Source organism: Marmota flaviventris, chromosome 3 (genome assembly GCF_047511675.1).
Source record: "Marmota flaviventris isolate mMarFla1 chromosome 3, mMarFla1.hap1, whole genome shotgun sequence".
Classification (NCBI taxonomy): Eukaryota; Metazoa; Chordata; class Mammalia; order Rodentia; family Sciuridae; genus Marmota; species Marmota flaviventris.
Window position 1 is genome coordinate 166,160,366 of NC_092500.1, and position 13,341 is coordinate 166,173,706.

Sequence of the window (13,341 nt, forward strand, 5' to 3'; positions counted from 1 at the left end):
GACTTGCTGGCCCCAGCAACGCAGAGAGGAGGCTCTGGGGAGATTGGAGGGATGACTGGCCAAGATGGAAGCCACTTACAAAAGAGGTCTGCAGGCCCATGGCTAGGGATTAGTGGGAGCACTGAGCTGGACCCAGTCCATTAAACTTGCAAAGTCCTAGTGGCTCCCCGGCCAAGGGGGAACTAGGTTGTGTGGGATCCTGCCAGCTGCTGAGTATGTCTACTCCAATTGTTCTTTCCAGAATTGAGAAATTAGGTTTGAGATCCACTGGATTCCCCTTAAGACAGACTCAAGTTAAAACTCCATAAGCCCCTGGACTGGAGGGCCACAGGGATGTTTTGGATCTCCTGGAATCAGCTGGAATCAATACCCAGAAGTCCCTAAAAGATTTAATTATTTCCTTCTCCCCAGTGCATGGTCATCCTGGTAAAGGGACCCTTTGGAGAAGGCTGAGAGAAACTACAACAGTATAAGCTTTGGCAGGGCACCTAGGTCCTTTATCAAGGGAACCTGGCCTCTCCTTCTTTCTGGAGTTTTAGGTCTGTAAAGTGGGGCTCAAGTCTGGGAATTGACTTAAGGGCTGTGACTTTCTATTGTTCTGATTCAGGTTAGACTTGTTCACTTGACCTAGAACTTGTCTGCTTTTGCAGGTGACGGGAGAATTCAGTAGGCTTCTCTTATCACTGGGAGGAGCACCAAATGCACTTGCCAGAGCAGAGGTCTGCAGGAGTCAGACTCTGCTGTCCCTGCAGGGAACATCCCTCTTGTCTTTGGTGGTTGATTGGCACCACTTCCTGCCACTCTGAGTTACTCCCGTTGCATTAGGTTTCCCAGTTTGGTGCTGCCTTCCCACTGGGGTCTGGCCCATAAAGAAGAGACACTACAGAGCTCTTCAAGGAGGCAGGGGCCCCTCATAAACTTGCTCATCACCGCATGGTGAAGGGTGTGCATCCTCGACCCTTCTGCCTGAGCAGGTCTTCAGTGACAAACCCACTCCAACAGTTCAATCTCCCTCAGCCTTGGCATTCCTTCCCCTATGTTAGACCAAGGCAGGCCCAGCACTCACAGTGGGCTTGGAAAGTTCAGCTAACCAAACTGTCAGAGCCCTTTCTAACTCCTGAGTCACGAGCAGAATTACGAGCAGAATCGCCGCTCAGCGAGTTCATCTCAAATCAATACCTACATTGAGATCCTGCGTTTTAAAATCAAGATGATGACTACACAGTGTAATTGGCCCCAGGGATAGGGCCCTGATGTGTAAGCTTCGTAGCTTCAGGGCACATACATGGCTCCCCAGACCAGCGCAGAAGCCAGGGCAGGGAGAGAGTAGTCTTGGGTCAGGATGGCTGACTCTACTTGTGGTGAGGCTATGGGTGCAGAAGCCTTTGGGGTGTGGGCAAATGAAAGGAGAACAGATGCTCTGAGGGCATGGGGGTAACCTGAACCTGTGAGTGACCAGCAGCTCTGCAGGTTAGCAGAGAGAGCCAGTCCCAGTAAGACAGTGGGGCGAACCCAAGACAGAGAGGCTCGGGGCCTAAACAGGTGAATTTCCAAACTGCAAAATTCAGAAGGGGCTTTGGAGAATGCTGAGATTATTACAGACATAGACTGAGAACTACTTTGAAAACAACTTCCTTCCTAGCACCACCGGGCTGCATGAGAGGTGTGGTGTCAGCATCACATCACAGGCTGTGGGAAGAGTGAATGGGAGATGGGGAAAGGTGCTACTGGAAGCTACTGATTCAGGGACCACGAAGGCCCTCAGTCTTGGCTTCTAGGCTTCTGTGGGCCTCAACCTCTGAGCGGGGTCCCTGGATATCCTGTTTCCCAAATCAGCAGTGCCCCAGCCCTGCCGAGCTGGCCTGGCCACCAGGAGGACCTGCCACACCATGAGGAACTGCCACGGTCGTGGTGTAGACCTCAGAGGACAGCTGTCGTGGAGCAGCCCTGAGCAGTCCTGAAGGCTCCTCAGGAGCAGGCAGTGTGTCTGAGGCCCACTACCCTCAGGTCTCCATCTCCTCTGCAGACTGCAGACATGGGCCAGTGATCTCCGAGGCTTGCTGCAATCCAGGAGCCCTGGCTCTGTGCCATTAGCTCCCTCCAGTCTCTGCCAGCTCAGCCCTAGAAGTACCACCAGAAATTCTTCCCTTTATCCCAGAGCACATAGAGGCCCAACTAGCCACTGAGTCCCAGAGACTAACCCCCAAACAACAGAGAGGCTTACAGAGAGACGCTCAGGAGGCTTCACACCCTCCTGCCACCCCCTCGCTGTGACCCTGACCCTAACCACCTGGGACAACTCCTGGCCTTCAAATCCTTTCCCTCCTCTCAGTTAAAAAGAGAAATCCACACTGTGGGGGTGGCAAGAGCAGGGAGCAGTTCAAACACGTGACGATTACTGGGGGCCATGCTCAAAGTGGCCTCAGATGGCCTCCTCAAAAGCAGGAGAGGGACTTTGATAGCCACAGGTGAAGACAGCTTTCTAATGCCATCCGAACAAGCCAATACTGCCCAGCTCAGACCTGTGGCCCGGCTGGGGCTCAGGTGGGGTCAGCCAGGGAGGAAGCCTGTGGGGGAGGAGTTGGGTTTCCTCTCTCCCATTGGTAGCAAAAGCCGAGACCAGAGTGTGTCGCCAGGGAGAGCTAGCCAGTTGGTGGGGGTCCCCCAAATATTCAGGTGATAGAGACCTCCTGGTGCCAACAAGGTCTGAGCCCTTTTCAGGGACTTGTAGGGTGGCACTCACCACTGTGTCACCCCAGGGTGCTGTCCACACTCACTCTTGTACATGGTGGGCTGGGGGCTAGGAGCAAAGCGTAGCCCTCTTTATCTGTGTTTAGACCATGACCAGGCAGGACAGGGCCAGGTGCCCAGAGGGACACAGCTTACCCTGCACCTCAGGAAACCAGAGGTAGAGCTAGGGCCTGAATCCAAAGTCAGGAAGAGGCAGCGTGAGAGGGCACTTTCCAGGAGGGTGGACCCTGCACCCGAGGCCTGGATCTGCCACTTACTGGTTCTGTGACTTTTCTCCAGTTTCCTCAGCTTGAAACTAGACCCCACTTCTTGGTAGCATTGCTAAGATTAAATGAAAAAGAACAGTTCCTGGCACACAGTCAGCACAGAGACAGGAAAACCTCACTTTCAACCGAATTCCAGGGGCTCTCTATCCTAGGATTCTGCACCTGCAGATTCAACCAAACTTGGGTCAAAAATGCTATGAAAAAAAAATATCTGCACTGAAGATGTACAGACTATTTTCTTGTCATTATTCCCTAAACAATACATCACGACAACTCTTTAAGCAACATGTATAATGTATTAGGCATTATAAGTCATGTGGGGAGGATTCAGAGTATATAGGAGAATGTGTGTAGGTTATATGGGAAAAGGACATCATTTGACATAAGGGACTTGAGTGTGGATTTTAGTGTAGGAGAGGGGTGCTGGAACCAGTCCCCCAGGGACACTGAGGGATGGCTGCATACCCTACCCACAGCTTGTCAGGGCACCCAAATCCTTTCCCTGGACACCCCTCAGGTCAAACAGCTCTAAATCCTACCACTATCTACCTTTCTCCCCCTGGGTGAAATTCACCTTGGGAATCATCACAGCGCTGTCAGGTTTATTTGGGATTGGTTGAAGAGCACTGAGTTGATCGGTTTCTCAATTACCTCACAATTTCTGCAAGTCCCAGATTTCTGAGCAATCATTGCTGAGGGGAAGCCAACATTTCTTCTAAAGTTGGAACTGTCTTTGCCTGGCCCAGCCTGTGTATTGCCCTTATTCAGGCTACCTGGTCTATGAGCTGCCCGTCAGCACCGAGAGGAGGGACTTCCGGGTCAGGAGCAGCTTGCCCTTGACCTTTCCTAAGCCTTTCCATTCTCTCCTAGCTCAGGTGCAGGCCCATCTCCCAGGGCTGCGAGCCTCTCACAGGTAGGGTCCACGCAGGCTTGCTGGAAGGACGCCAGCCTGCCCAGCTGTGAGGGCTGTGGATGGCCAGTCACCAGCCCTGACTTGTTGACAAAGCAGGAGGGCGAGCACCCAGGAAGAGCCCGCCTGGCACAGCCCCTTACTTGTATGCCTTGGTGTTGTAGATCTTCTCTCTGGGGAAGCCCAACATGCCACACACCACGTGGGAATTCTTGGCCGTCCAGTGCTTGTCACAGATCGGTCTCCAGGTCTTGCCCTCCTTCACCTCCACGTAGCCCTCTGTCACGGGCATGCGATGGCGGAAGGCTGAGAAGATGGAGCGGATCCGGATGTTCTCCACCTGGATGTTCAGGTTCTGGAGAGAGGGAAGCAGAGGGGTGACCACCCTGGCCAACCCCAGAAGGGATGCCAGGCAGCAAGAACTCCCTCAGCAATAACAGAGGGATACGATGCCCCCGATGACCACCCAGCCCAAAACACAGTGCTATGGGTGGGGGAGTGTGACTGCAGGGATCGGGGGGAGCAAGCGTGACCTGGAGCAATCAGAGAAGAATTGAGGGACCCAGGAGTTCCCAACAGCCTACCAAAGTGCCCAGAGGGCCGTGGGCAGTAGCTTCCCCCTGCATAGGTCTGAGAAATCAGAGCATGAGAAAGTGATCTTTGAATTTTCATGTAAAATAATCTGGGTTTTACATTTTACTCCAAAATGTGTGTGCATGTGCCTATGAGTGTGTGTGTGTGCACGTGTGCGTGCCTCCCCCAACAACCTCGGTGAACTGAAGTTCCAGGAAGATGAGCCCCAGGTCTCCTAAAGCAGGTGGCACTACCTCATATCCTGCATTCCTCTCCCCAGAGGCTGGAGAAGGGGCAGGGCTCCCAGGGAAATGAGGTGGGTGTCCAGTGTGTGCAAGGGGCCGGGAAGGTAGATAAATAGGGTTGGGGGACAGTTACTTGGTTGAGGCAAGGTGAGATTCTGAATGCTCCAGGTGCTTGGAAAGTCCCCTCCTCATCTTTCTGGGCAGTGGCAGGTAGAGACCGGGGTCAGGGTTGGGAGGATTCATTGGCAGGGCCCTCGAGGAAGCCAAAGAGGCTGGAGGGGCGGATGGAAGGAAGCGCTCTTCTCCCTGTCACGTGGGTTCTCCTCCTCACTGACACTGAGCTTGAATGCCCGGCGCCATGCCTACCGCCCAGAAGGAGGGGGCCTCCAGAGGCCACGCCCAATGAGAGAAACAGTAGGAGGGGGTTCCTTGGAGTCACACTGACACTCTTTAGGCTTCTTTGGGGCATCCTGCATCAGTCCCCAAATCCTAAGGAAGCTCCATTCTGAATCTCTGACCTTCAGCCCCCCTATTTCTGCCCCTGCTCCTGCTCTAGGGGGGCACGGCCAGCTCTTGCAACAGTCTCTAATTGAGTCCCTGTCCCCACCCATCTGTCAGCCACCAGATAGCTCTTTCCAAGACACTGATCTAACTTGTTCTTTGACTGACTCCTCTTTATTTATACAATGCACAAATGACTTAGAGAGATGCTCATGGCACTTCATGACTGATTCCACCTATGCCTCCAGCCCTCTCAATGTCCCCAGCTCCAAATCAATCCCCGGACACCACAAAAATGCAGTATATAATTGAATCAGCTATCAAGAGTGCTTTCCATTGCTGTGTGATCTCTTGTTCAACCCTCAGCTGCAGAACAAGGTGGTTTACAGTTCTCATCATTCCCATTTTCAGGCAAGGGAACCAAATGATTGATTCCAGTTTCCTCCCCTGGACCACCCTGAGGTGCGGTGTAAGACACACCCTAAGCTGGGCCAGGGAGGGAGACGTGGAGCTGGTGAGGGTGAGACTGGAAGGCTGGAACCCAGTGACCTGAGCACCCGAGCCTGTCCAGCCAGGATGCAAATGAACCACAAGGTTGAACAGAAGCATTATTTGGGTGCCCAGGGACTCAAATCCTCCCGCCAGCTTCAGGGTCCAAAGCCAGTTACTGCTCCACAAATCCTGCAAGGTGGTGGAAAGTATGTGGCCCAGAGTGATGGCATTTGGCCCCAATTTCCTTCCACGCAGAGCGGAAGGAAAGCTGCCAGCGGCAGCATTATGTTTCCCAGCCTGGATCCTGGATCCTTTACAGCCCTCATTCAGGCCCTAGGACCCGTGCCACCGAGACACGTGGACAGGGATGAGCCAAGAGGGGGCCTGAGGTCTAACCCCAGTCCGTGAGCCAGCCCCTCCTGCCTCTCCCCACCTGGGGAGGCTGGCTGGCATTCCAGTGTGGAATGCGTCATGCCCAGAAGGAAAGTTCCAGGCTGACCTCATTCCATTCACAGATCCCTTCCTTGGCTGTGGGGCAGCAGCGTAGGCTGGCTGACAGGAGACGTGACCCTCAGCACTGCTACTATAGGAGGAGGAAGACCCATGCTGGCCACAGGCTCGAGGCCAGCAGACACCGTCCCACCTGCCAAAGTAAGCTGGCCCTCTCCTGTTTCAGTGCAGGGTCCCCCCAGTCGACTGTGGGCTCCAGGACGTGGGCAGCGAGGCCCAGCTGCCACCGTCCTCATTCTTCTTCCAAAAGAGGATGTATGTGCACGCGCCTGCGCGTGCATGTCCCTGTGTCTACGTGTCATGTGTGTCAGAATCTGCATGTGTGTCTCTGGGAGCTAGTATCTGCATTTGTGTCCATGTGCATGATGACATGCATGTGACCAGTTGTGGGTATGTGCCTGTGTCACCCTCTATGTGTGGAGTGTGAGTCTGTGGACAGATGGAAAGGGACCTGTCCCTCCACTGCCTCAGGAAAGCAGTCAGGATAGGAGCTGCACTCCCTCTTCTGAAACGGCGCGTCTTTCCCTCACTCCCTGGAACCAAATCTTTCCCCTTCTGTAAGGCTTGAATCACTTTCAATCACTCATACACTCAACAAAATATAGACTCTGTGGACCTTGCCAGGCTTCTTCCCTACATCCCACAGTGCCCTGCCTCTTCTTTGAAGAGTGATCCAGAGAGCCATCACTAATCAAATAGCAATCAATTGTACACGAGGCTCTGTGCATAGACCTTTGCATCTATTGATCGGAGCTCTTGATTCAGGGTATACCAACCTACAAGTGAAGACATGAAAAGACTTGGTGAGGTTTTGCAACTTGCCCAAGTTCACAAGCCAATATGCAGTAAAGCAGGATAAAAACCGAGTCCTGACTCCAAGCCTGTGTTCCAGGCCATATTGACCACCACACTCCAAGCAGCCCTCACTCTCATGCCCAAGGCTTGTCCATTACCTGGTATTTCAGAGGACACGCAGGGCTCAGACTTCTGGGTGGTCCCCTCAGGGCCTGCCTGGTGCTGTGCACACTTGAAGCCCAGGACTGCACCTGTGTGTCAGGTTGGACTATGTATGGAGGGGAGAATTCAGCCCCAGATGCTCTCATACTCAGGCCAGTGGGAGCAGCGGGGCAGCCCTCAGTAGATTGCACTGGGCACTTGTGCGAGTGAACCAGCTCCTCCAGGCTCCCGGGAGAGCTCGGGTTGGACACCACATGCAGGCATGCACGGTCCCCTACTTCACTGCTGTGGAATCCCTTCTGAAACCACAAGTGCTAGATTTTCTTTTTCCCAGAAGTTCAGCCCCAAAAGAGGAGGTTTGAAAATAGACACACATTTGTCTTTTTTTAACAAAGGGCTCTCTAAACTTGCCAATTTAACATTAAGCCCAATAGCCTAGAAGATCATCAAGCACCTGGCTCATTTAAAAATTCAAATGAGAAAGCTGGGTACAGTACTATTCCCAGCTACTCAGGACGCTGAGGCAGGAAGTTGGTGACTTTGAGACCAGCCTGGGCAACTTAGCGAGACCCTGTTTCAAAAACAAAGAAGCAAACACACCACCAACGAAAAAACCCCCGAAAACCTGAATGCTGCCCCTTTGGCAAGAGATAATAGTGGCACAGGCCTCCAAAAGGGTTCCCTCCTAAGGACTTCCAAAAATTCTGGGACTTTTCCCATCCCCCCCCCCCCCCCACTCATCACATTCTGTCACTCAGGGAGGCCCTGAGAGTTAGATAGAAGCACCTGCTTCCAGAAGGGAAACCCAAGGTGCAGTGAGGCCAGGGACTCGCTGAGCTTCAGCCAGTGGATTGGTGGAAAGAGGGGCTGAGGAGGGAGCCTGGGGGCTGGGACACCAGGCTCATGCCCGGATGCCATTTAACATCTGCAGCATCTGTCCGTGACTTCAAATTCCAAAATGGAACAGTCTGGGGCTGTCGCCAGTGAGAACTGCATCTTGAAAGTTTAGCTGAAGATTGCATCAGGGAACCAGGGGGAGAAGCAAAGCGAAGGGGAAAATGAGCCTTAAGTACCTACTCAACATTGGTCTAAAAGCTCAGCCCTGGACAAACGGCCTCCCAGGAGGGACGTTTGCAAGGCCTGATCTCCCTCCATGACCTGTCCCCTTTCCTCGGTCCTATAACACCCACTTTGATTTCATCACAGGCCTTCCCTCTGAGAAGTCATCCTGGGGGGCGGTGCCCGGGTAGGGAGATGTAGCATTATGCAACCAACATCTAACTAGAACCTACCACAAGCTAGTTCCCCACGCCCTCTGTTCACATAGCACACTGTCATCCTCTAAAGCTGACACGTTCCTGCATCTTGCTTTTATAGCCTGTGGCTGTCTTTATTTGCCTATTTTTTAAAATGGCCTGCCAGACTCAGACCCATCTTCCCCGCTGCCAGCCTGCCAGCTTCCTCAGCACCTTCAACCAAACACACCCAAGATGCCCTCAGTCCTTCTTCCTCTCAGGGAGCCGAGTGAAGCTGCTGCCCAGCCAGCTTGGCAGACCACAAGCCTCAACTCCTTTCCCACCCTCTCTTCCTCACTCGTAGTTGGCGTCGGCAATGCCTTTCTGTCTCCACCAAGTTTTCTGCCCCGCTTCTATTGCACAGGCAGGTGGGCAGGGAGAACTGTGGATGGACCAGAAGGGCATCCTAATCCCATCATCTCCCGTCAGCCCCGTACTGTCTGCTGGGCTCTGGTTTAAGCTCCCATCCACCCACAGACTCATCCACTCTGACCATGGTGTACCCACACATCTTGCTTAGACCTGTCTGGGGCTTCCCAACATCATTGGCTCAAGCCATCCTCTGCGATTCCCTCTTCCCTTCTCTCTATCTATCAGAATCCTACCAACCCTCAGGATTAACTCTCAAGTTAATCATTCATAAATATCTGTTGAGGGCTGCTACATCCCAGGGGTTGTATGAGACTTTGGGACACACAAGATTTATGGTGAGTTCCTTGCTGCCATGAGGTGCCTAGGCCAGAGGGGAAGAGACAGCACCACCTTCTCCATGACTACCAGTACTAATATTTATCTTTCCTGGTGTCTTTGCCACCCACTTGTACTGTTAATCTCCCAAAGGGCAAAACTGCACCTCGATCATTATTTGTATTACCCACAGCTCTTAGTACCAGCCACACAGTGGGTCCTCCAACATTTTTAAATACGCCAATGATATACATTTTAAAATCTAACAATAGGAGTTTAGCTTAATTAGAAATGTCGGGCACCCAAGCCAGAAACTTTAATAAAGACTTCCTTTGTTCTTAGTTGCATGCAAAATAAACAGCCAGGTACTTTTTGTGTCTCTTCCTAATATAAGCACTGCTTACAGGACTTATGGATAGACATGGGGACGTGGCATTTTGTCCAGGCATTTCTCTTGTCACCAGAACTATTCAACATGTCACCTCCACTTCCCCTAAGACCTGACACCAATAAATGGTTAATGAGCTGAATGAGATGCTATCTGATCCTCAGCATAGGTCCAGATGTGCAAAGAGCAAAAAGCAGACTGTCTATAAACAGTGCGAGGAAATTGTGTTAGAAACGTCTCCTACACTGTAATTATCCCCTTTGGATGATCAAATCAGGAATCCATAGTTTAAGAAGCTGCGGGTAACATTCTCTAGCCAGAGACTGACTTCTGACCCAGTCAGACAGAATAAAGGGAGATAGGAAAGGCATTTCAGGGACTCCTGTTGCTAGGCTCTACAGGATAGAGAGCAGTGGGGGGCAGGGGTGTGGTAGGGGACAAGGAGAGCTGAGGTCATACTGACGCCACCGGAGGAAAAAGCCAGCAGTCCGTTTGGGCTTCCTCCTATAAATCAAAAGCTGTGCAAACGCTGCTGGGAAATGGAATGTTCTCAGTTACATTTTCCAACCTGGAAGCACTTGGGCAGGTAACAGAGGCTGCTTCTTTGGAGAATAGGCAAGGCCTGCCATCAGCAGGAAGCGAAAGCCACCTGTTCCAGCTACCAGCCCCTCTGGCCCAGCAGTTCCTCGGTCCCTGGTGGAGTTCTGAGGCTAAAGACCAGGTGAGCCCTGGGCCAGGCCAGATCATCCCCCATGCACCCTGGTTCCTCATAGCAATCATCACCATGGTAACCAAGCAATGGGTCCTGAAACCATCTTTCTCCATTGCTGGATAGCAAGCTGGAGGAGGCAACCCCTTTATCCTCCTGCCCAGTATAGGTGTTCAATGAAAACACATGAAGTGAATGAACAGATCCTGTAGCTACAGACAGTCTCATGGGGAGGAGGTAGGAGATTCCTCAACATTGGCCACCCAGCATGGCTGAGGTGCCTCAGATGAAGCACTCAAGCCTCTTGCAGAGCCAAGCTGGACACTACCAGCCCTGTCCTACTTGTGGCACCAGACCACCCTACAGAACGGGGCTGCCCACCAGATCAGGGACAGGCTTTCTTCCACCCTGCTCAGCCCCACTTCCATAGAACAACCTTCCCCCTTTTCTCTCTCTCATCAATCTTCTCTTCTCCAGACGGCCACACAATGTACTGTCCCATCCATATAACTTTGAGTGTAAAACTGCTCATTCATTTCTGTCACCTAAAACAAATGGTAATGCTCCTGGTTCATTTATGTCATCTTTAAATAAGTATGACTTTACTTACTTGTTTGTTTCATCTCACCAATGGTTAGAATGATGTTTAAACTTTGCACAAGGTCCCATGGGCTCCACCTTGGCCAAAAACCAATTTTCCAGATCCACGAGGGTGTGCACAGTTTCAAATATTTTATTCTGTTATCTGCATAAACACTCTTGCTTTTTCAGACACTGTGACCTATTTTTGGTTGGGAAAATAGGTCACCTTAGAGCTCCTTCTCTTGTGTCCCTTGTGATGCCTGGCAAGCCCTAGCCACAGGGAGGCTCTCAGAAAATAATAGAATCCTGGAATATGAGTGCCGGGCAGGATCCTATACTTCCTCTTGCCTAAGCGCCCTGGGAGGCGGGAGAGATGACAGCCAGGACAGCTTCATCTGACAGCCCAGGTGGCCTAGGATGCAGGGCTGCAGGTCTCTTCCTCTGCTCTTCACTCTCTGCCAAAGACTCCAGCACAAATCACTCATTGCTACCATTTCTCCTACCACAGGGAAGCTGTCCAGTTATGTTTCAGTAATCTGGGGGAAGGGGTCACCCCTCTCTAAACTGCACACGGGTGAAAATAGGCCCCTTTCTTTCCTAATGCAACCTGCCAGGAAGAGGACAATGAAGCTCCCGGCTGGGAAGTGCTCACTCTTCTGGAACTCTCTCTAGAGACTCTTTCTTTGGGGCCTCCACGCCCTGGATCCCCAAGATGCAGACAGATAAGCCTGTTGCTTGGGAGGGTGATGTTGGAACATTTGGCAGCTGACTGTGACTAATAAAAACCAGGTCTCCTGGGATTTAAAAAATTCACAGCAACCCTAGTCCCTGTGGTTAAGAGGAAAAGAAAGGGCTTTTTCAGGTCTCCCAAGTCCTTCCAGAAGAATGCAAGAGAGCAGAGGGTAGGGGTGCCAGATTCTCCCCTCTAGTGGAAATGAATGACCTCCCGGCTCTGTCCTCTTCATCTCTCTGTGGGCCTCTCAGACCTTCCTAGGTTGCCTCCTGTCACGGGGAGAAACTGAGGCTCAGAGTCAGTTGGGGATAGGCAACATGTCAATCTCACAGCCCGGGTAACCTATTTGCTTTTTTTGCAAAAGAAACTTTTAAAAATGGGCAGGGAAGAGGGAGGGTAAGGAGGGGAAAGACGCACTCCTGTTTCCTGGTGTAACAACCCATGGCCCGGCCAGGAGCCTTCTGGAACACATGACCTAGCAATGTGCAAACCAGCCAGGGAACAGGGGTTTGCTCAGAAGGGTGTCTGGAGTTGTCATCTCTCCTTATCTAATGCTTTTTCCAACTTGTCTACCCCCACAGACAGGAAACAAAGCCTCATGGTTTAAGAGCCTTTGAAACCCTGGGAGGTTTGGTTGGGGCTGTTTTCTGGGTTTAAAAACAATCTATTTTCCTGGAATCCACATATTGCATGTTTTATTATTTGCTCCTGCCTACCTCCTTTTTTGCTATTGACCCAAGCCTCATTTTCTTCTACCAGCCAAACTTCTCTTTTGCAGTGCAGTGTCCAGAGACCCACGGGGTCAGCCACTCTGGACACACAGCTGCAAGACTCAGTCTATGAGACTGGAACTCAAGTCTCCAACTCCAGGGTCTAAAAGTGAGAATCCACAGCCAGACGGAACAGTCTGTGTTGGGAGAGGGGAGAACTGAGATCCCGTCCTGCTAATTTCCTGGATGAAATAGTCACATGACCACCCATGAGAAGCAGATGCCCTTTCTCTTGCCTCTGGAGAGGCATTTACCAAGTGTCAAGGAGCCCCTGAGTGAGCCCTGAGCAGACGCCAGGGTTCAGGGAAGCACAGTTAGCTCATCAAGTGAAATTCCATCAGCCAGGCTCCCGAGCTTCATGACTCATACCTCTGGCATCCCTGAGTGGGATGAACTTAGTTCTTGAATCAGTAGTAGGGACACCAATGTACTGCAGCACTTTATAGTCTTGCAAAGCACTTTTATAGAAATGCTCTGATTCTTCCCCCTGCAGAGCATTTAAAACTGCCTTGCAAATGACGAGTGCATGCTGTGTCATTCTGAGAAACTAATGCCACTGTGGCTTACTGACCATGGTATTTGCCAGTGTTCTGAAAACTGGCTAATAAGGTCCAACTTGTGAACTCTCCCTTGGTGAGGGCATTCATCTGAGGAAGGGGAAAGTTTCCGCCATCTATAGGAGAATTTACAAAGGAGCCCCCAGGATGCTCCGAGCCCAAAGAAATCCAAGAACACGATTAATTAGCCAATTAGGTGAAACTTCATCAGCCAGGCTCCAGACTTCGTGACCTATGCCTCTAGCATCCCTGAGGGGAATGACCTTGGTCTAGGCTGGTGCAGTTTTCTGCTTGGGTAACTCTAATGCACTGTGGAGAAAGTGCAAGCCTGTAAGGGTCATCTGTAATTTTGTGATCTGTCCCCAATCTCTAGACATCACTGAGGGAGTATAACACAGAGCCTAAGTCACATCTC

At 51.6% G+C, this 13,341-nt stretch overlaps 1 protein-coding gene across 1 annotated transcript in view; it reads right to left on the bottom strand.

The window, feature by feature from the left end:
• Positions 1-13,341, bottom strand: part of Loxl2 (lysyl oxidase like 2) — an 85,054-nt gene that overhangs the window by 34,069 nt on the left and 37,644 nt on the right. The window contains exon 4 of the mRNA XM_027927049.3: positions 4,071-4,282. Coding sequence (XP_027782850.1) covers positions 4,071-4,282 — 212 coding nt within the window. The remainder of the gene's footprint in view (positions 1-4,070; positions 4,283-13,341) is intronic.